At 43.7% G+C, this 25,989-nt stretch overlaps 1 protein-coding gene across 9 annotated transcripts in view; it reads left to right on the top strand.

Annotated features, from left to right (window-relative positions):
- Window positions 1–25,989, top strand: part of sox5 (SRY-box transcription factor 5) — a 375,057-nt gene that overhangs the window by 173,333 nt on the left and 175,735 nt on the right. For all 9 annotated transcript variants that reach the window (XM_043713397.2, XM_087999687.1, XM_043713395.2 and 6 more), the window contains 3 exons: window positions 134–220; window positions 4,265–4,437; window positions 11,014–11,082. In XM_043713397.2, the coding sequence (XP_043569332.1) occupies window positions 134–220; window positions 4,265–4,437; window positions 11,014–11,082 (329 nt within the window). The remainder of the gene's footprint in view (window positions 1–133; window positions 221–4,264; window positions 4,438–11,013; window positions 11,083–25,989) is intronic.

The raw sequence follows: 25,989 nt of genomic DNA, 5'->3' as shown, positions 1-25,989 counted from the left end.
ACCCATGCAGCGAGACGGGATAAAAAAGATAACACAAAGACCACGCATGCATTTTTGTGACAGATGAAATAGCTCTAATTTGTGTTTTGTTTTTCTGTTTGCTGTACATTTCCCCCCCCCCCCCCCTTTGTAGAAACGCCCAGTATCGAGAAGCTCTTATCAACAGACTGGAAGGACAAGCTTTTAGCCATGGGCTCGGGAAATATCGGGGAGATTAAAGGTTGGGTAAATTATCAATCCAGTTTCTTGTTGCATGCTCTCCCCGCTGTTTCTGAATGGTTAGAAATGATTCGATACTTTTCTTTTACTTGTGTGTTTTGAAGAAAGTTGAACTGTCGGCGCAGCCGGCTGGAAATATCTTTTAATAGCAAGATATTTCTGTCAAGCCTCCTAATTTTGTATCTTCTATTTTACACACCAAATAAAGGCAGTGTCATGTCATATGTGGGAAGTTTTAGTCCTGTACAGCAATTTTGATGACAAAGTTAGTTTTTATATATATATATCTCGAGTCTGAGACCTGTTCTGTGGTTTCTGCTTGTCACCATTCATTAGAGAACAGTAAGTGGTAATTCCAGTAATGGTCTCTGTCAAAGACACAGTTACTGTTTATAAATATGTTTTAATAATGTACTGTTTCCAGATTGCATGTCCTGTTTTGTTGAGGTCAGAGGCAGCAGAACAAACAAAATGCCAATTGTGCAAAGAAATCGAGAACATCACAGTCTAGACTATGCCGATATGTTAAATTTAAAGCTAAAATGCCCACTGATTTACCCCTCATCAGCTTAATGTGTAATGAGAGCGTTTTCCATAACTAATATTTTGACTCGCACATTAAGTCTTAACCCTCTCTTATTTAGAGAGGGAGTTGCTATCTTGAGTGAGTTGTCGACTGGACTCATAGCCTTAAAAGCATTTAACATTTTAGAACTGCAGTGGCTTTATCTGAGTTCATAGGGGACTGCTGGCTCCTTTCAAATCTCAGCTGGGAGACTTTTGTTGCGCCTTTTGACTCGATGGAAAACCTATATGTAAGAGCAATAAATCTCTCGCATCTCTGTAATGTTCTGCTGGAGATCATTACTACCGCTCTCACATGAGCGGAGCTCGAACCACTGTGGTCTACCTTCTATGTGCTAGGTGAGGAAAACCAGCAGTAAAGCCTTGAAAGAGCTGCTTTTTTCTGCTGTGATATTTGCAGTCCCTTCAAGCGCACATCTAAAGGGCCCGGCTCCTCAGTGAGCTGTTAAGACAGCCACCAGTTCATTTCCAATGCGTGACAGTTACAGTCATTGTCTATTGTTGAGGAAGTTGCCCTCCAGGGGGGTAGATGGTTCTCACTTGCACCGTCTTGTGAGGTCAGGCTGGGCCAGCTCGCCTTCTGCCCAGGATTCCTGTACCAGCGCCACCAGGGGATGCAGCCAAGAGTGGCATAAACAGAATAGCACCCAGATAGGCGAGCAGTAGCGAGGGAAATGTGAAAGAAATATAAAGAGATCACAAAAAGGCTATTGTCAGGAATTCCTGGCTTGCAAGATGGGCATTTTGTTTTCTGTGAAAGCAGGACTTTCAAATAAAATAAATGGCAGCACTCACTTGAGTTTATTATACTTTGGAAAGGTTTGAAGAAATGCAAACTTAACGTCCATGTATTGATATTGCAGCTGCCCTTCTCTTGAAGTGGTCAGCTCCTTAGCCGTCGTGATTAGATTAGATTCCCTACTGTGTGGAAACAGGCTCTTCGGCCCAAACAGTCCACACCGACCCTCCGAAGAGTAACCCACCCAGACCCATTTCCCTCTGACTAATGCATCTAACACTATGGGCAATTTAGCATGGCCAATTCACCTGACCTGCACATCTTTGGACTGTGGGAGGAAACCCACGCAGACACAGGGAGAATGTGCAAACTCCACACAGTCGCCCGAGGCTGGAATTGAACCTGGGACTCTGGTGCTGTGAGGTAGCGGTGCTAACCACTGAGCCACCATGCTACCAGAACTAATCAATGTTGGCAAGCTGTTCAACTGCAGCATGCATCATGGCCAGCATTGGCCGCCTTCTAATTGGGCATCAACACAGATCAGTGGAGAGCACTTGACTGAGGAACGCCCGACCCGATCTTAACCATCCTGATCCTCTGACTCTGAGGCAGTGTTGTACCTGCACCCCCCCTAACATACTAAAGGTCAGACTGGGGTCTTACCAACCAAGATTCACCTATACAATGAATAAATGCATTAAATTCTTTTTGTGAATTCATTCTCATTGAATCCTCTCTTCCTCTTCACTTACGTCCACCGCTAACTGCCCCTCCCCCAGATCTAAATCTCTTCGTAAAAGTTACTGCGTTGGTGAATATTGCCATTTTCCCCAAAGTCTTCCCTTTTTTTCTTTGTTTCAAGATTTCCCCCCCCTCCACTGAATTATAACTAGTGAAGCGCGTTTAGGTGTTTCACTGCATTGAAAACATTTTTACATAATAAGCATTAATTGTTGTTGAACTTTGAAACTCTTCAAAAGCAAAACATTATGGGCGATCATAGAATAGAATCCCTGCAGTGCGGAAACAGGCCCCAAGTCCACATTGACCCTCCGAAGAGCAATCCACCCAAACCCATCCCCCCACCACTTTATCGTGTATCTGCCCTGACTGGTGCACCTAACCTACACATTGCTGAACACTGTGGGCAATTAAGCATGGCCAATTCACCCTAATCTGCACCTATTTGGATTGTGGGAGGAAACTGGAGCACCCGGACAATGTGCAAACTTCACACAGATAGTTGCCCGAGGCTGGAATCAAACCCAGGTTCCTGGTGATGTGGGGCAGCAGTGCTAACCACTGCGCCACCGTGCCGCCCCATGATGTTTGAGTTCTTGTGGATTCTTTGACAGCAGTCATGAGCCAGACACCTAGACTTCTGTGACAGTAGGTTATGGGTTACGGCTCCATTCCTGTGATTTTGCTGGATGGTGCTACTTTGTTGGGAGGCACCATCTTGCAGATGCGCCATTGTGCCAAGGCTCTGCCGGCTTCACCAAGTAGTCTAAAAGATCCCTCCACCCCATTGTAAGAAAAGTCGTGAAGTTCTCCTCATGTCTCTTTCACTAACCCACATTAAAAAAAAAGCAAAGATACAAGAGAGGTAAAGGGTGGGAGTGAACCTTCACAGAGATTCCTCTGTAACTTCAGAAGAATGGGCAGATGAGTAGGAGAAGTCCCATTATCAGACCACATTTCTCTTGGTTGTGTGTAAGATCTTGCTGCACGAGAGTCGACTGCCACAGTTCCCTGCAACCCACTTCAAAAATGCTCTATTCTCTGTGAATGTTTAGTAACATGTGCCAGGCGCTATACATGTGCAAGTCCTCTCTCCCACATGTGACAGACCTCTGCTTTGCATTTTTAATACTCAACACTAAAGTGCTAATTTCGGTATGGTTTGGCTTGTCATTTCAGAAACTAGAAGTTTTTTTATGACAGCGCCCCTTTAAGCTGATCATAATTAAATAGATCGCTAAACAGCTACATGTGCTGCAGTGGTGATGAGGGATAATAACATGACTGGAGGTGACTGGTGTCACTTGGGCTGAATGGAAAATGAAGATTCGTGTAATGTTTTTAATTATTCTCCATTAACCTTTTGAGTACTGCAAGCCTACTTTAGATTCCGGCATGTACATCTCCTTCCGCGGCACGTCTTCAGAAATAGCTTGCTGTGACTTCCCAATACAGAATGTTAATTGGTATCATTTTCAAAAATTGTGTGTAATGGAACAAGTTAATTCCAAATCTTCTGGAATATATAAGACAATTGTAAGTGCCAAAAAAGCCTCAAAACAGAAAAAAGCTTTGTATCCAAAAAAACAATTGTCAACCAGATCCGATTATAAAGGGACCCGGCACTTTCATAAACATCCATTGGTTTGAAAAGAGCTTAAAAAATGTCCAGTCGTTTAAAAACTTCTTTGGTTATCATTATGTTAAGCAATGGAACAACAATTTTGGATAAACTTCCAGCCATTCTAGTGTGTTGAGTGGTGTAAGGGTGCTAAGTTGAATGACTAACAGAAGTTTAGGCATATAAAGCGAAGGGCGTTGGGATAATTGCTGTTGTTTTGAATGGTCAAATGCTGTGTGCTTTCCAATTGCACCTTCTCTCTATTTACTTGTCCCTCATGCAACAACAATCACAAGCTTTTTTTCCCCCTTTTTCTCTTCTCTTCCCCCTGCTGCCATTTTTTTTCTTTTTAACAGGGACACCAGAAAGTCTAGCAGAGAAAGAACGGCAGCTCATGGCGATGATCAATCAGTTGACAAGCTTGCGTGAACAGTTGCTGGCTGCTCATGATGAACAGAAGAAACTAGCAGCCTCACAGATCGAGAAACAGAGGCAGCAAATGGAACTAGCCAAGCAGCAACAGGAACAAGTGAGTATGGATGAATGGAAGAATTCAGTTTACGGGGAGTCCAAAGGTTTGGAAGCAAAATGCTATATGAAGGGTCTTTAATTTTAAGTGTTTGAAAAGAAATCCCAGGGTTTTACAGGGGGAACACATGGTACCTCTTACTCCCAACATGATGTGAGTATCAGCTGATGTTTGCACTATGACCTATTCCTAATAGTCTGGATCTTTATGACTGAACCAATATCATAAATGCAATAAAAGGTTGTCTTGGGAGCTGTTTAACATAAGTACACTCAAACCATGCTGTGGCTTTGAATTTGAAAGCATTTAATTTAAGGTATAAAACACCACTCATCCATAGGAGTTGGAGCAAATCCTAGAATGATACAACAAGGAGGGCAGTCCAGGTCATTGCCCCTGTACCATGTTATGGACCAGACCAAACTCCCTCAAAATATATTCAAAAGATAGTCTCGATCCTAACTTTTTCTTATTTTAGAGGTATCTTTAAGGTGTTGCATTCCAGATACAACTCGATTGGTCAAACTACTCAATGTTAAGCACTTTATTCATACACTATAGTTAAATATAACAAAAAGAAGAAAATGTAATATCTTAGCTCTGTTGCAAAGCTCAACAGAATAGTAGATTACTTTACCACTAAACAGTAACTGTTCCAATATAGTAACATCCCATAAACACACCCTTGGCAAAAGGCAAGTTCAGAAAAATATTGTCTCACAGGCAGTACCTCAGTCCAGAAGGAAAAGAAAGCATCAAGAAAACATCTGAGCGAGAGAGAGAGAGAGAGAGAGAGAGAGAGAGAGAGAGAGAGAGAGAGATGTACTGCAGCTTCCACCCAGCTTCAAGATCACAACTGCTATTGAAAACCTGAAGATAAAAATTCTGGTTCTGTGGGAGCTTGACCACACTCATTCAGGCTGCGTCTATTGTTCCAACTGTTTTAAAACAAAAGCACCAAGACCTCACAAGCTGGGATTTTAATTGACAGCTACACACCTCTAACTTAAAACCTTTTTTTAAAAAAAGCTGGACAATACATACTATGGCATAATAAAAGTTGGCTCTTTGGGAATTATTATGTAGCTCTGCCACTCATGACCCATAGCCCGACAAACAAATTCTTTTCAATTATGCATCAATTTCCCTCCTTTGAAATTATTGAATCCCCCTGGAATTTGCTTGCTTACACCTTTTTCAGGTAGTGTGTTCCAGATTATCTGTGTTTAATTAAAAGAAAAATGTCATCTCTCACCAAACCAGCACCCCCAACCCGCCGTCTGCCAATTTTCTTAATTCTTTGGCTTCTCATCATTGGTCCTTTTTGCTGTGTAAACACCAACACTTCATTTTAGTCACCAATTCGAAGTGAGAGGGGAAATGTTTAGGGGAGATATTTGTGGAAAGTTCTTTATGCAGAGGGTGGTGGGTACCTGGAACGTGTTGCCACCGGAGGTGGTAGGGGTGGGTTCAATAGCATCATTTAAAATGTGTCTCGACAGATACATGAATGGGCAGGGAGCAGAGGCATACAAATTCTTAGAAAATAGGTGACAGGTTTAGACTGAAGATCTGGATTGGTGCAGGCTTGGAGGGCCTGTTGCTATGCTGTAATTTTCTTTGCTCTTTACTTTGTGTCAAAACATCTCTCATCAATTCCTCATCACCTCCTTTGCTCTGAATGTTGCTATGAGCAGACAAGAAGGGGAAATTAACTTCCCTGTCTTTTTTACACTCTTTTTGGTCAGTCGCAAGTTTTTTTTTATTTACACAGGTCTAACCCCCCACTTCAACTTTTTTGATTAGTAAGTTCAAAGCCAATTAACAAAGCTTTCTTAAGTGCAAAAGAAGAGCTTTTTTCTTCTGGTAAATAATAATCAAACACACAAAGATAGTAAGTTATTTTCTTTAAAAAAGAAAATGTGATGCAGACTAGGGAAAAATAAGATGGCACAGTTTAAAAGTCCTTTCATTAATTTTAAACCAGAGGCTACAGTCGATTTTAATTGTTGACTTGTATCTGCAGCAATGGTGGAGTCGAGAGATATTTTGCATTCTTCTGCATTCATGATTATTTTCCCAAGTTGCTTTTTCACTATGCATTGTTTTTGGGGATGATGGGAGAAACCAGCATGGAGAGAAAATGTTCCTTTTTTTTGTCACAAATTCATTTTACCTTCTCTCCTTTGCTGCTGCAAAGTTGAAATATAGGTCAGTGTATATTGCAGAGTCTGGCTCCATTGTCTTTCCAGGCTGGCCAACTGGCGGGAAAGATTTTAAATTCCACATATGTTCAGTTGCTATGGAGGGGAGGCAGTGGAAAAGTGGTAATGTCACTGGATTAGTTGTGGAGAGCCCCACACTAATGTTATGGGGATGTGTGTTCAGATCCCACTGTAATAAATAGTTTTTAAAAACCTGGAATATAGTGCATCCATGTAACCACTGGCAAATATATTAAAAAAGGAAAATTATTTGCTTCCCTATGTCCTTTTAAAAGGAAGAAATCTGCCATCTTTACCTGGCCCAAATGGTAATTCAGATGTAGAGCAATGTGGTTGACTCTTAATTAGGCATGAGCTATCATTGATGACCATGCCCCATGAAAGAACAAAAATGAATTAACCACAAAGGTTAGCTCAGCGCTGATTGGGGATTGAACCTGGGATAGTCTTGCCCTTTCTAAATTAATACAAGTGATTTGAGAAATTCCCATCTCTTGCAGTTCTCCAGTTATTTTTACCAAAAGGTAGCCACATGGTCCACCAACAGATGTGTTGAGAATTTTCCATTTGATTTAATGGCATAATGTGACTCGGAGTATGAAGCAAAGCTCTCTTGACTGAACCAAATGAATAGCTGATGAAGAGCCTTTGTCTGAAACGTTGATTCTCCTGCTCCTCGGATGTTGCCTGACCTCTGTGCATTTCCAGCACAGCACTCTCGACTTTAATCTTGAGCATCTTCAGTCCTCACTTTCACCAAATGAATGGCTACCCTGTACAAATACAGCATTGCTTCAGCTGGAAAATGGTGCGGTGCAAGTTCGAGGTTGCTACTCAGTGTTGATGTAGCAGCTCAAAACAAAATACGATAAAATAAGATCTTAACAGACTATAGAATAATCCAGACCTTTGCTGGCTTTTCCTTCAGCTCATCATTCATTAAAGTAACTTTCCGTTGCCTACTTCCTGTACACATTGGCTCACTGATCACTGCTATCTAATCCTGCACCAAGATCTGTCCATCCTTGCTCCTACGTTCATTGACTCGCATTGTCTTTTGGGTTCCTCAAACCTCAGATATAAGTCTGTTATCCTTGCATTTGAATCACTCTATAATCTCACTTCTTGCTATCTCTGTAACCGCCGCCATCCCCTGTGAGAACTTAAAGTGTCCAAGTAACACTGGCTAACTTGTTCTTCTCCCCTCACGCTGCTGTTGTCAAAAGGGCAGGCTGGACCTCTGTTTAATACCTCATCCCAGAGACTGATTGCTCTGGCTGTGTCCAACTCCATCAGTACTGCACCAATGTGTCTGCCTGGATTAAGGGTTCATGATTTCTGGAGTGGGAATTGAACCCATAACCTTCTGACTCGGTTGAGAGTACCACTTAAGGAACCACTGCTTTAAAAACAACCAAACCTTTGGTATTTGCATTTGTATGATGAATGAGAGATACTTAATAGGAAACTAGCTTTTTATTATTGGGTCAAAAGCTTTCTCATGCAAATTAAGACAATTGACTACACACAGACATTTAAGCTATGTTTAACTCAATTCTCCAAAAGGATAAACAACTCCTCTTTAAAATGATGAAGTACACTGTGGATAATTTCCTTAAAATGGTCAAAGTCCAAAGTGTGAGTAGTCTATTGTTTTAATTAGCATGATAAAGTCTTTGACCTAATAATAAAAGCCTTAGTTTCCTCTTGCGTATCTTCAGTTCATTGTACATTTGCAAATGTCAAAGGTTTGTTATTAATGGGAGGTGAGTAGATTCCACATTTCACTAGTTGGCTCATTTGCCTGTTTTTATTTTAATTGTACTGTAATTAAAAGCCAGCCTTACCTTGAAACAATCTGTTGCAATCTGCAACAAAGCAAAAAATTTGCAATGAATGTAACAACTGTTCCTGGTAAACAATCAAATCACTTCCATTTAATTAGTATTGTGTCACATCATTGTGTATCCTTTGATCGGGTTGGCAGCTTTTGTTTTTGATGAACTAGCAATCAACTTCTGAATTGCAATCTGTCAGCAAGTCAAGATTGTTCACTGCGACTAATCATCCAGTACAGCCTACAAAGCTTTTGTTAGTCTAATTAAATTGTATTTCCGGTTTAATTTGTATGATGCCTTTCAACGTAACCCCTCCCCCCCCCCCAAACACACACGAACACCTAACCAAATCCATTTGTCTTAGTTGCTTGACAAAATAAATTTTTTAAAAGGTTTAGCAGGCGCATTAAGAGAGAAATCAGGCCCATAATGTCAATCAGAGTCCATGTTCTTTTAGGTCAGAAGGTCAAAGGTTCAAGTCGCACTCTTGAGACGTAAGGATGTCATCCAGGATGACACTCCTGAAGCATGGGAGTGCTGCATTCTGGGAAATTCAATCTTCTGGATGGAACGCTAAATCAATTCCAGACTCTCAACTGGATGCAAAAGATCCAACAGCACTATTTCAAAGAATAAAACAGGGGAGTTCTCCTCTTGGAAAATATTTGATGATTCATTGCCACTTCACTGCTTGTGGGAGCTTGCTGCACATTCGCTGCCACCTGTCCCCCTATGCATAGGGCCTACACTTCAGTTCACTGTAAAGCATTGTCCTGGGGTGGGCAAAGGGTGCTACGTAAATTCCCATAAACTCTAATCACGTTCCCATCTGGAATGGGTGAGACTGGCCTAGATCATTATAGTAACTCACTCGCATCCACCAGCCTCACACACTCGAATAACTCCTTTTGACCCCCTCCCCCCCCATCGAAATGTGTACATAAAAGAAACAGCTCTTCAGTCTAATCGCTGTACAGTTGTGGCCCAGGAACAGGTCGGTGAGTTTAGTGCTGGAGAATAGCAAACAGTGAAGGGAATGGAGTGAGGATGAATGAAAGGAAATCTTTGGTGCACTTAGGGCATGAAAAGCCAGAAGTTGAAGTGAGTACTCATTTCCCATGGCCAAAATCCGCTGTAGACAATTAGACATTGCGAGACTGTTTTCCTTTACTCAGCTGATTTACAGCACAACTCTCTTTTATCTGCAGCAAGTGGGTGTTGGGATCGTGGCATAGTGGTAATGCCACTGAACTCGCAATCCAGAGGCCCAAGGTTAATGCTGTTGGTCTTGGGTTTGAATCCCACCCTCTTCTTCCGACCTGACCTGGTTCAATTTAACTTTCATTAATTAAATCTAGAATTGAAAGCTAGTCTCAGTGCCTCGAAACTAACCAATTTGTAAAATTTTATCTGGTTCACCCTTCCGGGATGGAAATCTGCTGTGACCTCAGACAAGAAACAATATGGCTGATTCATAAACGGTGCGGCATGCCACTCAGTTTACAGATGGCCACATCTCATGAAAGGATAATTAAAGGAAAGGCCAAAATGGGGTGTGGAGGCCAGAAGTGGGGCATTTCAGTTGAGTCCACCTTTGTAAAGTTATGGAAACCAGATATTATAGATGCAGGGGATCTGGTACAAATGGGATGGTCATTTGGTCCCATTAGTTCTGGGCTGTCACTTTTCAAAGAGCAATAAGATGAAATTCACCCTCCATGGGGACAGCAATACAGTAGATGGGCTTGATATTACCAGCTTCTGGAGAGGCCACGACAGATGAAAGTGCCCGTAAAATGGTGGAAAGCACTGGGCGCAGCAGGCTATGGTTTGGCTTTGTGCCCATTGGTTACCACAACCATTTGAAATGCCCAATTAAGGGCCATTCTTTCCCCTGACACCTCCCCTGACTACATCCTCCCCTGCCCAGTATCATATCCGTGCTGGGAGATACCAGGAAACCTGCCTGATTGATCTTCTCGTGAGCACACTCCTGCGCCCACAGCTCTGCAATAGATGACCCACTCCTTCTAAATTTGGCCCTGTACCCTTTGTTTATAAATGTATCCCTTACGTATGAAAATGCCTCCTAGCATGGTGGTCCAATCTCTTTTTTTTTTCCCTTGGCCTCAACAGCACCCACTGCTGGTGGCACGCCGACCTCTCTGGGCTGCTTTCTCTTGGGCCAAACCTGTTGGCTCCTCTGTGCTGACCAATGCCAGTAGAATGCCAGGGACCTGATGCCCTTCCTATGCAGGCTACCAATCCAGTGTTTCAGGTCAATGGCTTTTTTTTTTGGAAAAATTGGAATCGGAAAATGGTGAAAGAGCAACTCCGGAGCTAGAGTCCGGTCTAGGAGCCAGAAGAGGAAGAGAGCTTCTGCGATAGGCTGGAGGGCACAAGAAACTAAATGAAGGAAGAGGATGATGGGACTTAGCTAAAGGAAGCAGTCATGGTAAAAGTATCTTCTAAATTGACACCGTAGCAATTTCATTCCTTGTCCTTCCTTACAGATCGCTAGGCAACAGCAGCAGCTACTACAACAACAACACAAGATCAACCTCCTTCAGCAGCAAATCCAGGTCAGAGTTCAGCCTCTCTCTCTCTCTCTCTCTCTAGGAGTTGTAATTGTTGTTGATATTTTGTCTGCTCTCAGGGCTGTGGAGAGATGTTTTTTGAAGGATCCTCACGGTGTAAGAATGCGGGGGGTGGTGTGGTGTGGTGTGGGGAGGGTAGCGATTACTGTAACCTCTTCCCAAGCGCACAGGTGTTGGGGGGGGAGGGGGGTACACCTTGCAGGCACTGTCTGCTTCTCATGCAGCTAGACCAATCAGACTCTGGGCTGAATGGCCTCCCTTGGTGATCCTACAGGGTTTGCTACATTAGCAGTGGACTGGTGTGTATGAGTATCTCAGTTGGGTTGTTCCCATTCAAATCAACTATCCCTCCGAAATGCACTACAGCATTTTGTGTCCCCGTCCATGTAATCTCCCAAGTTGCACGTGTTCCGCTAAAATCTGCATTTCCCACCCGCCCCCCAACCCTTCTCCTCCCTCTCTGCATTCTCCTCTCTGCTCCCCCAGACACCCCAACGCTGAAAAATCTCCTGATCAAATGGCACCATTGTGCATTCTCCCATTGAGAGTCTGGTGGTGAGTCTAGGCAGTGAGAGCTGAAGGGAAAAATGATTCCTTTCCGATTCCCAACCAACATCCCCACTCAAACCCACCCCGCCCCTCCAAACCCACACATACACGTACACAGAGCAGAAAGGTTAATTTTTTGCTCCAATAACGTGGGGTATGGAGGTGTCATTTTATTACTTGGGCTCCATCCCCACCCCTCTTACTAAATAATCTCAGCAAACTCAGCACAGCTCAGGAATGGTTTCCAATGTTCGATCATTTCCCAAGAGGGAAGTGCACTTCAGCACCGTCATTGTTGGAGGTGGGAGGGTTATTGTCCTCCCTTACATTTACAATTAATAGGTACTATTGTTAGCTTTTTCTTTATATTTGAAACTCTGTTTTAGCCCCGTTTGAGACGAGGAAGACCCCATGTTCCCCCTCTGGAAGGTTCCCAGTGCTTATGTAGGTGTCTGCTTAGGCAGACTTGGAGCGTTCTGTGGCAAACAAGACTGGGCACTGCAGAAATTGAGGTTCCGACAGGCTGCTGCCTTGGGATTTCCTCTCCTCTGCATGTTTCTCTCTGCCTCTGATCTGTGCTGCCTTTCAAAGGAGGCAGGTTTTTGCGTCGGGTGCAGCGAACTTTCCAGGAATCACAAGTTGACATTGTAAGTGGAGCTTTCAGGTGAAGTGTCCTTGAAGCTCTTCCTCTTTGAGTGCCTTGAGAGCATAGCCTGGTCTCCACACAAGGGCTGCTTTAGGAAGTGGCTGTCAGGCATTCTGGCTACAGCGTCTACCCAACTTGGCACGCCAGCTCGACATCCAACGATGTTCTGAAATCTGTCGACAGGACCCTCGATCCATTGTTTTATCGCTGAGCCTTGCTGCTCACGGGAGACGCCCCAGATTCCTAGAGGAAAGGCAGAGTTCTTTAAACATGCCCTCCAATCTGCCTTCACTTTGCATTGAAGAAGCAATCCACAGCGAGCCATAGTTTGCATCAACTGCTCACTCACATGTCAGAATCAATCGACACATTAAAACTCCTGTCCATAACGCTGTTAGAAATACGCCATTCAGCCCCTCGAGCCTGCTCCAGCAATAGTAGGATCATGGCTGATCCAACACTCCTCACATCCACGATCCTGCCCTTTCCCCATAATTCTTGATTGCCAACCTGATCAAGAATCCAACTGTCTCAGCCTTAAATGCCCTCACTGCTCTCTGTGCCAAGTAGTTCCAAAGATTCTTAATCCCCTTGCGAGACAAAATTCCTCCTCATCTCAGTCTTAAATTGGTCTCCCTTTATTCTGAGACTACGTCCTATGGTCCTCGACTCTCCCATGAGGGAACCATCCTCTAAGCATTTATTCTGTCAAGCCCTTTTAAAATTCTTATATGTTTCAATGAGATCACTTCTCATTATTCTAAACTCCAGTGAGTAGAATTCCAACCTGTTTAACCATTGCTCATACAACAATCCCTCCATACCACAGAGATCACCCGAGCAAACCTTCTCAGTACTGCCTCCAATGATACAGTGTCTTTTTTTTTTAAGTAAGGGGTCCGAAGCTGCTCTCAGTATTCCAGATGTGGTCTCACTGGCACCTTATACAGTTACAGTCAGACTACTGTACTTTTATACTCCAACCCCTTTGGAATAAGGGCCAATATTCCATTAGCCTTCCTGTCCAATGGTAAAACACAGGGGCTGACGCTCATCCAGCTGAGGTCTATCAGACTGGAGGTCAATCCTTTGTCAAAAAGCTCAGTGTATTCTTAAAGTTATGTGTGAATCATCCTGCAAGAATATAAAGATGCTCCCATTGACCAATTGGTACACAGTGAAAAGGAACTTGCTATTCATCCAGTGATGATAGAGGAGTCCTTATGACCTACCTCTCTGACTAATCTCTTGGCAGTTTGACTCTTGTGTCACTCAGTGTCGGAGTTGTGAAATGCCTCGAGTTGCTCCATTACATTAACCATGCTTCAGAAGTTGCTTTGGCCAATATTTTATCCCAGAAATAAATGACCCCTCCCCCCATCTTTTTTTTTGTGGAACCTTGCTCTGTCTGGCTGCTGGGTTTCCAACATGAACAGCAGTACCTGTACTTCAGAAAGCACTTCATTGGCTGTAAGATACTTCGGGACATTCTTATAAATGGTGAAAGGTGCTGTATAAATGTCAGTCCTTTTATTTTCTTCCACGCCCATCAAGATCACTCCGATAAACATTGACTAATAAGCCCCCATCAGGGACTGACTCACAGTGTGGTGTGCAGTGCCCTGACAACTCAGGTCATTATTAGGTTCAGTCACTGAACCATACCTGGAGGTGAAGCCTCTGTTTGTAACGTTAGCCATGACTCTCTGCACTACACTTGCTTGTGCTGAGGACGTTCCTTCTCCTCAAGCCCCCTTGTCCCAAGCTGCTGCACAGATGCCACTTTAAACTTCCCTTCGGGATGGGTGGCAGTCTGGTTTTCCCTGTGGGTTGGCCCCAACCCTTCTCTCTGAACATTCAGTCTCTGCAGATTGGCACCAAGGCTGGTATTGCAACCCTTGGCATCCAATGCTCTCTCTTAGAGTGTGCTTCCTACCCTATTCATTGAACCTTATAGCTTGCTCCGTAAATAAGATGTCATTCAGGAAAAGATTTGCTGCTGACCGGCTTATAGGGTTTCTCTTGGCATTTGTGAGATAACAAAAGGGCATAGGTTTAGGGTGAGAGGGGAGAGATATAAAAGGGACAACTTTTTCCACACAGAGAGTGGTGCGTGTATGGAACCAGGTATCAGAGCAGGTGGTGGAGGCTGGTACAATTGCAGCATTTAAAATTCTGGAGTAGTGGTGCTGGAAGAACACAGCAGTTCAGGCAGCATCCGAGGAGCAGTAAAATTGACATTTCGGGCAAAAGCCCTTCATCAGGAATTTGCCCGAAACGTCGATTTTACTGCTCCTCGGATGCTGCCTGAACTGCTGTGTTCTTCCAGCACCACTAATCCAGAATCTGGTTTCCAGCATCTACAGTCATTGTTTTTACCTTGCAGCATTTAAAAGGCATCTGGATGAGTATATGAATAGGAAGGATTTGGAGGGATATGGGCCGGGTGCTGGCAGGTGGGACTAGATTGGGTTGGTATATCTGGTTGGCATGGACGGGTTGGACTGAAGGGTCTGTTTCCATGCTGTACATCTCTATGACTTTATAACAAAACATTGTTACAGAGGGAATGTTATGGACTTATGATGCGGGTCTGAAAAGCTGTCAACAGATGTTAAAGGATTTGACTATTTAAAATCAACCTGATTCTGAGAGGTTTTTTTTGGGTGTGATTTCCAGCAATGTACAAGACTCTTTGGAGTCTGAAAGTCCATTATTACTTGATTCCTTTATTATTTGATCATTTTATTCTTCCAGTGCAAATGAAGGTTTTCAACAAAGCGATGTGAATTGGCAGAACACCAATTTAAAGTGAACTTAGAGCCTGTTATATTCCGTATATCAGGGAGAGTCAAGTTCAAATCCGCAGCGTTGAAATCTCCACATCCTCCAATTCATTTACCTTCCCCACACCAGCCCCCACAACCAAAATAAAGATGGAAGGGTTGAAAGAGAGAGAGAGAGAGAGAGAGAGCGAGACATTTATTCCACACTATTCTAGGCCACAGCAAGTCCTTTACAGGTGATGAAGTATGGTTTTAAGTGTAGTTGTTGATGTCATGTTGGAAGCCCAGCGAGATCTCATGTACAACAACATACTATTGACCAGCTCACCGTTTTTAGTGAAGTTGGTTGAGGGATGCCTGTTGGCCAAGAACCTGCTGCCATGGTCATGTCGAAGCCAAGATCCCGGTTCTGGCAACATGAGGTAGAATCCCACACTTGCTGATGGTGAAATTTGAATTGGACTTTTTTAAGAATAAAAGTCAGAAACTGGAAAGTCAGGCCAGGGGAATTGGCCATTCTGGCCCTATCTGGCCTTCAATTGACTCCAGACCCTCAGCAATGTGGTTGACACTTAAGCGCCCTCTGAAAAGACCAAGCAAACCGCTCAGTTATATCAGTTGCGAGTTTATGCAGCACCTTATCGAATTTGGAAATCCAACTATGCCACATCTACAATTTCCCCTTAATTCACCCTGTGTGTTACATCGTAATGGAACTCTGTTTTAAAAATCAGTTTGCCAAATACATTTCCCTTTAACAAAACTGTACCTGATGGTATTATACAAAAAAATCAATGAAGCGCAGAAGTCAGAAACAAAAGCAGACATTGCTGGAAAATCCCAGCAGGTCTGGCAGCATCTGTGGAGGGAAAGCAGAATTAATGTTTGGGTCCAGTGACCCTTCTTCCAAACACTCTGAAGGCTGCAAAGAAGGCTCACCGGACTCTAAATGTTAACACTGATTTCTCAACCCAGATGCTGCCAGACCTGTTGAGCTTTTCCAGCAATTTTTGTTTTAATTCCTGATTGTATTGTGATTTGCTGGGCCCCCTGCTGCAGCCTCTTTAATAATGGATTCTGGCATTTCCCAAAGATGTTCAGCTAACTGGCCTGTCTCTTTCTGCTTCTTATTTCTCTCCTTTCTTGAATAGAAGTGTTATGTTTGCAAGTTTCTAAATCACTGGAACTTTTTTTTTTAACCAAAACTAGGGACTTTTTTTGGAATATTACAACCAATGCATTCACTATCTATACAGCCACTAGATTTTTAAAAAAATCTTACGATAGAGGTCATCAAGTCTATGAGACTTGTCACTCTTTAGTTCCAAATGGGGAATCTTACAAGACTGTGTGGGCTGTGACAAGATGCCAAAATGGGCAAGAGATTCAAGGCTTACTGCAGGAAAGCAGAGGCATGTGCAGACAGGGACAATGTTGGGGAAAAACCTGAGGTGAAACAGCATCAGAGGGCAGTCTGAGGGAATTATGGATTACTGGAAGTGACCACATCCATGGCCTTTGTATGGGGACGGCCATCATTACCGTGTCATGTTGGGATCAGGGAACAAAGGAGACAGAGGTAGAACATAGAACATAGAAAAGTAATGCACAGAACAGGCCCTTTGGCCCACGATGTTGTGCCGAGGTTTAGTCCTAATGTAAAATATAATAACCTATGCACCCCTCAATTCACTGCTCTCCATGTGTCTGTCCAGCAGTCGCTTAAATGTCCCTAATGACTCTGCTTCCACCACCACAGCTGGCAACGCAATCCATGCATTCACAACTCTCTGCATAAAAAATCAACCTCTGACGTCTCCTCTTTACCTTTCCCCTAATATCTTAAACCCTCTACCCGTCAATCCTGCCCTGGGGAAAAGTCTCTGGCTATTGACTCTATCTATTCCTCTCATTATCTTGTATACCTCGATCAGGTCTCCTCTCTTCCTCCTTCTCTTCAGAAACAGAAGTCCGTGCTTTTTCAACCTCTCTTCATAAGGCAAGCCCTCCAGTCCAGGCAGCATCCTGGTAAACCTTCTTTGCACCCTCTCCAAAACCTCTGTATCTTTCCTATAGTAGGGCGACCAGAACTGGACACAATATTCCAAGGTGAAGTTCAATGTAGTGTGTCTCCGCGTGGGGAAAGGGGAGAGGTGGAAACGGGCTGTTGGGATAGTGCGGTGTAAAATGGGATATGGAGGTACCACCAACCAGGCTGAGTTCAATGTCCACTGTGAGCTGCATTCTCTACCATCATTTGCACCTTCTCTGGATGTCAAATGCATTTGGGAAATGACTGGAGGGGACGGAATCTGCCAGTTCAATGGGAGACGTATGGATCCACATCTGCTGGATACTAGGATACTGATGAAGCAAATCGATGAAGTTGCAAAGTCCAGCATGGAATTTGTACTCATTACACGCATTTGCAATGAATGCAGGGTGAACATGTGTTTAAATTATTGATTTGCACCATGTCATTGGAGGTGTAACTTCATGGGAGACTGGTTAGCAAGGTTAGGTCTAATGGGATATAGGGAGAACTAGCCATTTGGATACAGAACTGGCTCGAAGATAGAAAACCGAAGGTGGTGGTGGAGGGTTGTTTTTCAGACTGGAGGCCTGTGACCAGTGGGGTGGCATAAGGATCGGTGCTAGGTCCATTACTTTCATCATTTAAATAAATGATTTGGCTGTGAACATAGGAGGTGTAGTTAGTAAGTTTGTAGATGGCACCAAAATTGGAGGTGTAATGGACAGCGAAGAAGGTTACCTCAGATTACAACAGGATCTTGATCAGATGGGCCAATGGGCTGAGGTGTGGCAGATAGAGTTTAATTTAGATAAATGCAAGATGCTGTATCTTTGGGAAAGCAAATCTTAACAGGACTTGTATAGGTAAGGTCCTAGGGAGTGTTGCTGAACCTATGCACCCCTCAACTCACTGCTATCCATGTGTCTGTCCAGCAGTCACTTAAATAATGACTCTGCTTCCACCACCACCACTGACAACAAGTTGCTGAGTGCAGGTTCATAACTCCTTGAAAGTAGAGTCGCAGTAGATAGCGTAGTGAAGAAGGTGTTTGGCATGCTTTCCTTTATTGGTCAGAGTATTGAGTACAGGAAGTTGGGAGGTCATGTTGCGGCAGTACAGGACATTGGTTTGGCCACTGTTGGAATATTGTGTACAATTCTGGTCTCCTTCCTTTCGGAAAGATGTTGTGAAACTTGAAAGGGTTCAGAAAAGATTGACCAGGATGTTGCCAAGGTTGGAGGATTTGAGCTATAGGGAGAGGCTGAACAGGCTGGGGCTGTTTTCCCTGGAGCGTCAGCATCAGAGGCTGAGGGGTGACCTTATAGAGGTTTATAAAATCATGGGTATGGATGGGATAAATAGACAGAGTCTTTTTGCTGGGTTGTGGAGTTCATAACTTGAGGACATAGGTTTAGTGTGTGAGGGGGACGATACAAAGGAGACCTAAGGGGTAACGTTATCATGCAGAGGGTGGTGCGAGTATGGAATGAGCTGCCAGAGGAAGTGGTGGAGGCTGGTACAATTGCACCATATGAACAGGAAGCGTTTGGAGGGATATGGGCCAGCTGCTGGCAAGTGGGACGAGATTTGTTGAGATATCTGGTCGGCGTGGACGAGTTGGACCCAAGGGTCTGTTTCCATGCTGTACACCTCTATGACTCTATGGCTCTGTAATGACTGTCAGATTAATACACCACCAAATCATTCTCCCTCTGAAGAAGTCCCATGGTTCTCTGGGGACGATGATAACTTTACCTTACTAGGATATTGGATTCACTGTCTGGAAATGTAGTGGAGGAGGCAGATGGATGATTGTTGGGTAGGAAATGGGGCAAAGGCATAGGATTGACATCTGTTAATAGGTGCAGGTAGGATGGGCACATAGCCTGCATATGCATTGTTGTAATTTGCAATTCTGTTTTTACATTTGCTAGTTTTCTGTTATATTCCAGTTCTCCCCTTAGAATCATAGAAGCCCCTACAGTGTGGAAGCAGGCCATTCAGCCCATCGAGTCCATATCACCCCTTCAAAGAGCATCCCATCCAGACCCACCCCCCCATCCTAATCCTATAACCCTGCATATCCCACTGGCTAATCCATCTAGGACACTATGGGCAATTTAGCATGGCCAACCTGCACATCTTAGGACTGTGGGAAGAAACCAGAGGAAACCCATGCAGACACAGGGAGAATGTTCAAACTCCACATTGAGAGTCGCCCGAGACTGGAGTCGATCCTGGGTCCCTGGTGCTGTGAGGCAGCAGTGCTAACCACTGAGCCACCGTGCTGCCCCCTTTACTAATTTTTTCTATCAGTCATCCTTTGCCGGTAGCTAAATTATTCCCAATATTCTGGGCTACTTATAATCTTTCCATTTGATGGAACAACCCCTTTGAAATCCTGCACCCTGAACTGCCCCCATTTTGGCTGTGCTTTATTCATGTTGCAGAAGATAAGTTGAAACCGTTTCTGTTACAACTTGGGGAAGCCTCACCCGTCTATCACTGCTCGCTTCTGGACACACTACCATAAAGAGTACTAAAATGAAGAGTGCTGTCCTGTACCCTTTTTTGGCTTGAATCTTTCGGTGGTAAATCATTTGTGTGTCAGCAGCAGCTGTTTCCATAAAATTTTAAATGTTGACTCTCACTATTCACTGAAGCAGCCCCAGCTCCATTTAAAAAAAAGGGAAATCAAGTGTTTCCCATGACTTTGCAACCTTTTCCCAAACAACTGAGGCTTAACAATTGCTTCTCACAGAAGCTAACGCAGCTGATGTCCTATTGCTTACCAGAATGGGACCCCACCCAGTGTCTGCAGATAAGTCCCTGTGAACTCATGTATGTGTACACGGACACACACACAGACATAGACACACACACACACTCTCTCTCTCGACATCCCTCTGTCTTGACATTCAGTCAACATGGGGGCTCCTGAGCTGGAGCTGATTCACTCTGATTGCTTTTCTTTCTTCTTTTCTAATTTTTTCTTTTTTTTTGGTTCATCTAAGGGTTTTTTTTTCCTCTCTCTCTGCTCACCTTCTGGAGGGAACTCGGCTGTGGAGGCAGCAACAGTGGTGATAGCAGCAGCTGGGGGCCCCAGAGTGCAGACTTTGTGGGCCCCCCCGTGAGGGGGTTGGTGTGCCCAGGCAGAACTCTGGCAGTCGGCAGCGTTGTGATAGTGGTTGGGGGCACGGAGTAGCAGCAGAAAGGGACTCTAGTGGTTGGCAGTGCAGGGAATGAGAGATCAAGCCCTCCTGAGGAAACAACTGCAGATCTATAACTAAAGAAGGACTGTAAACTGGAACTTTTAACTTTTATTTCTTGTTTACTACTTTATACATCAGGAACTGTAATGTCAAACTTTTAACTATTTCTTTATTTTTCTCGTCTTTACCTAAGGTTTTGTACCTTGGTACCTTGTACCTAAGATGGCGCTGTAAATGGCACTATTTACTGTATTCCTGTTTCTCCATACTTGGCAATAAAACCTAATTCAATTCCGTTCAATTCAATACACATGCATGCGTGCACGCGCGCGCACACACACACACACACACCGATAGACACATCATCTTGCGAATTTCAAACAGCACTGGTTCCCTACCCATGCGTAAAGGGACAGCTTTGCCTTGCAGCACTGTTTAAATGGGAGGCTGGAAGAAGGGGACTGTCACTGCCACCTGACCATCCCAATCCCTGCCTTGCCTCGCAACTATCTTCAGTGAGGAATTGAGTTTTTCTTTAATCCATTAAAGTATTCCTTTCACACACCTCAAAAACACAAAGCTTTTGTCAGTACTTTTAATCAAGTTGCTCAGACATGCTATACCTCAGGAGCTGGTGGGACTTGACCTCTGACCAACTAGTCCAGAGTTAGAGACATTGACACAATTCAAGAGTCCTGACTTAGCTTGTATATGTGTGTTTGTTTCTTATATTGCATTTCTGTGAATTTTAATAAGTGTTTTGAATGCATGTATGCAAGCATTGTATTTGTGTCTGCATTTGACCCCTACCAACATGAAAAGGAAAGAAAAGCCTGCATTTACGTAGCACTTTTCACATCCACTAAATGTCTCAAATTGTTTAGATCAAAGTGGTGCTGGAAAAGCACAGCAGGTCAGGCATCATCCGAGGAGCAGGAAAATCCTGCTCCTCAGATGCTGCCTGACCTGCTGTGCTTTTCCAGCACCACCTGATCTAAACTCTGGTTTCCAGCATCTGCAGTCCTCACTTTTGCCTCCTCTCAAATTGTTGACAACTAATGAAGTACTTCTTTCCTGGCCGTATCCCTGGGCCTGGCCAGGCTGACTATAAACTGGTCTAGGCAATGGGCTGTGGATGGGGGCATCTCTCCCAACTGCCGGCCCCTCTTCTGCAATTACGTTCCTGCCCAGGTGTGCTTGGAGACAGAGCATGCGGTCTCCACCAATGCCCTTGATGCCTTTGGAAAGAGTTGGGCAACGCAAGAGATGTGGTGCTTTATTTCCCCCTCGAACTCCATTTTGAATAATTCCCTTCCCTCTTTCCCTACCTGCCTCTCACTTATGATAGCTGGTATTATCTATAGTGGGCTTTGCATAAACATATTGGATTGACTGCATGGGTGTTTTATTGGTGGTTGTTCTTAGTTTAAAAAAAAAAGTGACGGTGATTTTGGTGATGCATAATAACGCTATAAAGAAAAGTTGAAGTATTTCTCGAAGGATAGTTGGAGTTGAAACATAGTCCAATGGGAGAGTGACTAGATATTGTTTTTTGACGGACAAATACTGAGCAGGACACCAGTGATAACTCTTCAAGATAGTACCAGGAGATCCTTCATAGCCACCAAAGCGCATGAGGGCCCTGACGTCAAGATGGCATCTCGGACGGTGCACCAATCTTGTAGTGTCACGCTGAAAGGCAACACTGATTTTAAATTGAGTCTGGAACCCAGAACTTTGTGATTGAAATGCAAGTGTGTAACCGATTGAGCTACAGCTGATACATGGGTTATTGATTTCTCTGTGATAAAATTAAAGGCTATCCATTCAACTGCCTTTGCCCACTCCCTGCACCATTGGGCCAAGATTCCTCGAAGCTCTACCCAAACACAACCCTACCTTAGCCCTGAACTTGCAACTTTCTCTCATTTCTCCCCAAACTCCCTCCTTGCTGTCTCCACGATGCCCTTCTGTGTGAGACCCCACTTGCCACTCATCGCCCCTAATCTCCGTAAACTGATGATTAGCGCACCATCCCCTCCTAGCCCTCAAGCTAACTGATATTCACGGCTTTCAGTTCTCGTTTCTTTCCGTTGTTCCCTTCAATTCTGCCACATTCGCCCTTCTCCTCAAAGAAATACTTGCTATGTGCTTGTAGACCTTTTCCATGTCCAACTTCCCTTTTCTACTGAAGTCTTTTAAACTGTTGTCACTTCCCAAATATATGTTGTCCTGTCCTGTTAAACTATGTTTAGCTCCCTGCCACTGTACCAAAATGGTACTTGCACGCTACATGACTGTGGTAACTGCCCTTTGACCTTCTGAAATGTTTGACGTGTTGGCCATACACCGGCCCTCCCTAATTCCTTTTCACCAAGTTGCATTTTGGCATGGCAAATCAGGACAGGACTTATACAATTAATGGTGGTGTGCTGGGGAGTGTTGCTGAACAAAGAGCCCTTTGGGTGCAGGTTCATAGTTCCTTGAAAGTGGTGTCACAGGTAGACAGGGTGGTGAAGACAGCATTGGGTTTTCTTGTCTTTATTGGTCAGTGCACTGAATATAAAAATGTCATGTATCGGACATTGATTAGGCTACTTTTAGAGTACCACATTCAGTTTTGGTCTCCCTGCTATAGGAAAGATGTTAAATTTGAATGGGTGCAAAAAAAGGTTAACTACGATGTTGCTGGGGTTGGAGAGTTTGATCTATAGGGAGAGGCTGAAGAGGCTGGGGCTAATTTCCCTGGAGCATCAGAGGCTGAAGTGTGACCTTAGAGAGGTTTTATAAAATCAGGAGGGGCATCGATAGGGTGAATAGCCAAGGTCTTTTCCCCGGGGTAGGAAAGTTTAAAACTAGAGTGCATAGGTTTAAGGTGAGAAGGGAAAGTTTTAAAAGGGATCTAAGGGGCGACTTGTTCATGCAGAGGATGGTGCATGTATGGAATGAGCTGCCAGAGGAAGTGATGGAGGCTGTGCAATTAGAACAATTAAAAGGCATCTGGATGGGTGTATGAACAGGAAGGGTTTAGAAGGATATGGGCCAGATTCTGGCAAATGGGACTAGCTTAATTTAGGATATCTGGATGGCCTGCATGAGTTGGACCAAAGGATCTGTTTCCATGCTGTATGACTATAACTCTGAGTTTAGCTATGTGGGATTCAACTTGTTCAATTCTTTCCTGTCTACTTTGTAGCCAGAGTTTTGGCTTCTGTTCCTATCTTAAACAATTCTGTCTGCATACTCGCGAGGATGCGTGCCTTCCCCATATTGCTTGCCTGCTTTTTGCGGCTTCATTGTAAAAATAGTAAGGTACACTGACACTGACACCACCACCACCTATTCCAACCCTGCCCACTGTCTCAAAATGGTCAGATGTCTTGTCTGACATCCAGTACCAACTTCCTTCCACTTACATTTTGAGGAGACTGGACCAGTGCGCTGGAGCTCACAGTCAGTGACTTGATGATGTCGTTCACTGATGACCTTTAGCTGAACGACAAGCTTACGGACTGTGAGCTGAGGGCCACAACTCTCAATCTGAAAGGGGGAGTGTTCCCACCCAGCATCTGCATTAATGAAAGAAGCAGGTCGGAGTTTCTGGTTCTACGTTCTCTCTAATTTTCCATAATCCTGCACAGACCTTCAAAGTCCATGAGTAGCATTGACGTTTGGAATGGGAAGTCAATGTATCTGCCAGCTGATCGGTGTGAGTGGACCATCTGAGAGACAGCGCAGCTCTGACAAAACATTGTTCTGGTCCCTACATTGGCAAGGCTGTAAAGTCCAGACAGCGACAATGAAACAGCACTGGAACAAAGGATATGTCAGATTTATTTGACTTAAATTGTTCTACAAGATTAAGGAATTCTAACACGTTCTTTTAAAAAGTGCAATAATTTTGATTGGAATTACTTACATGCACATTTTGAGGCAGTCAGATAAATCTTTTTTTAAAAGAATGATGCACACTGGAACATTTAAAATTCTGGCAAATTGTGCTTAAAAAAAGGTCACGTTTAACTTTCAGCAAGATTCATAAGATCTCTTAAGTTTTTACCTTCGCCTTCGACCAAAATTTATCTGATTTACTTAAAAAGTAATTTACGTTAATGAAAAATGTCTGATAAATCTTGTTTTAAAAGTCAGTTACATTAAAACAATGAAGAAGAATCTCATCAATCTTCTCAAAAATAATTCACTTGAATCCATTATAATATTTAAGAGCCTATTTCCAATACAGACCTCCTCAGTAGGTAGTCACAAAATGAAAGGAAATTCCCAATGCTCAAAAATACCTGGTCTAAGCTTCTTTTGGGGGCAAATAATTTGCATTTTGTAGTCAGTTAGCCAAAATTAATGCTTGCTTCTAACTGCCGTTTCAATGTTCCAGTTTAACATTGGTAGTTGCAATACCACCACAGCAGTGTAGGCCATAAATCCAATTGAGAAGTTGCTAGGTCGTTCCAATGTCCAGGAAGAATCCGATCTTGCCAATTACTACCCCTTTAGACTACTCTGTCATAAATGACGGTAGGTGTTGTTGACAGTACTGTAAAGCAACACTTACACAGGAGTAACTTGCTGACTGTCTGACCCAGCTCCTGTTGTGATCATAGCCCTTGACCAAATATGGACAAAAAAGCTGTATTCAACAGGTGAGGTGAGAGTGACTGTCCTTGACATTAAGGCAGCATTTGATTGAGTTTGGTACAGAGGAGAACTAACAAAATTTTAATCACTGGAAATCAGAGGGAACGCTTTCTACTGGTTGGATTCATACCTAGCACATAGGAAGATGGTTGTGGTGGTTGCTGGAGGTTAGTCATCTCGGCTCTCTACGGAGTTCCTCAAAGTAGTGTCCTAGGCTGCTTCATCAAAAACTTTCCCTCCATCATAAGCTCCGAAGTGGGGATGCTCCCTGATGATTGTACAAAATTCAGCATCATTCATAACTCCTTAGGTACTGAAGCAGTCCATGTCCAAATGCAACATGACCTGGGCAATATCCAGGCTCAGGCTAATACATGGCAAGTAACATTCATGTCACACAAGTGCCAAGCAATGATCAGCTCCAGCAAGAGAAAATCTAACCATTGCCCCTTGATATTCAATGGCATTATCGTCACAGGCCATTGCCTTCATTTAACATTCACACCCTCCACCAACGCAGATAGTGGCAGAAATGTGTACCATCTGTAAGCTACACTGCAGCAACTCACCAAACCTGCTTTGACAGCACCTTCCAAACCTGAGACCTCTAAGACATGGAAGGAGAAGGATTATAGAGATATGGAAACTGTAATAGCTAGAAGTTCACTTCCAAAACACTCACCATCCTGACTTGGAAATATATCACAATTCCTCATTATCACTGGGTCAGAATCCTGAAATTTCCTCCCAAACAGATACCTACACCCCATTGACTGCAGTTGTTCCAGAAGGTGGCTCATCAACATCTTCTCCAGGTCAGCTAGGGATTGGATGGGAAATAAATGCTGGCTTTGACAGTGACACCATACAGTAAAAACCAAGTGGTGAATTCCGAATTTGTCACCATTTTTGGGTACTCCGTTTGTTGGTCTCTGTAACAAATTCTGCTCATGGGTCACTAATGGGAGTCCCCTCCCTGTCAGCTCTCTGAGGCTGAGGGCATTATTCGTC

This window comes from Chiloscyllium plagiosum, unplaced genomic scaffold (assembly GCF_037043375.1).
Source record: "Chiloscyllium plagiosum isolate Xiang-an unplaced genomic scaffold, Cpla_swu_hap1 HiC_scaffold_23, whole genome shotgun sequence".
Lineage (NCBI taxonomy): Eukaryota > Metazoa > Chordata > Chondrichthyes > Orectolobiformes > Hemiscylliidae > Chiloscyllium > Chiloscyllium plagiosum.
Note: the sequence above shows the minus strand (reverse complement) of the source record. Positions and strands in the feature narration are given on the sequence as shown.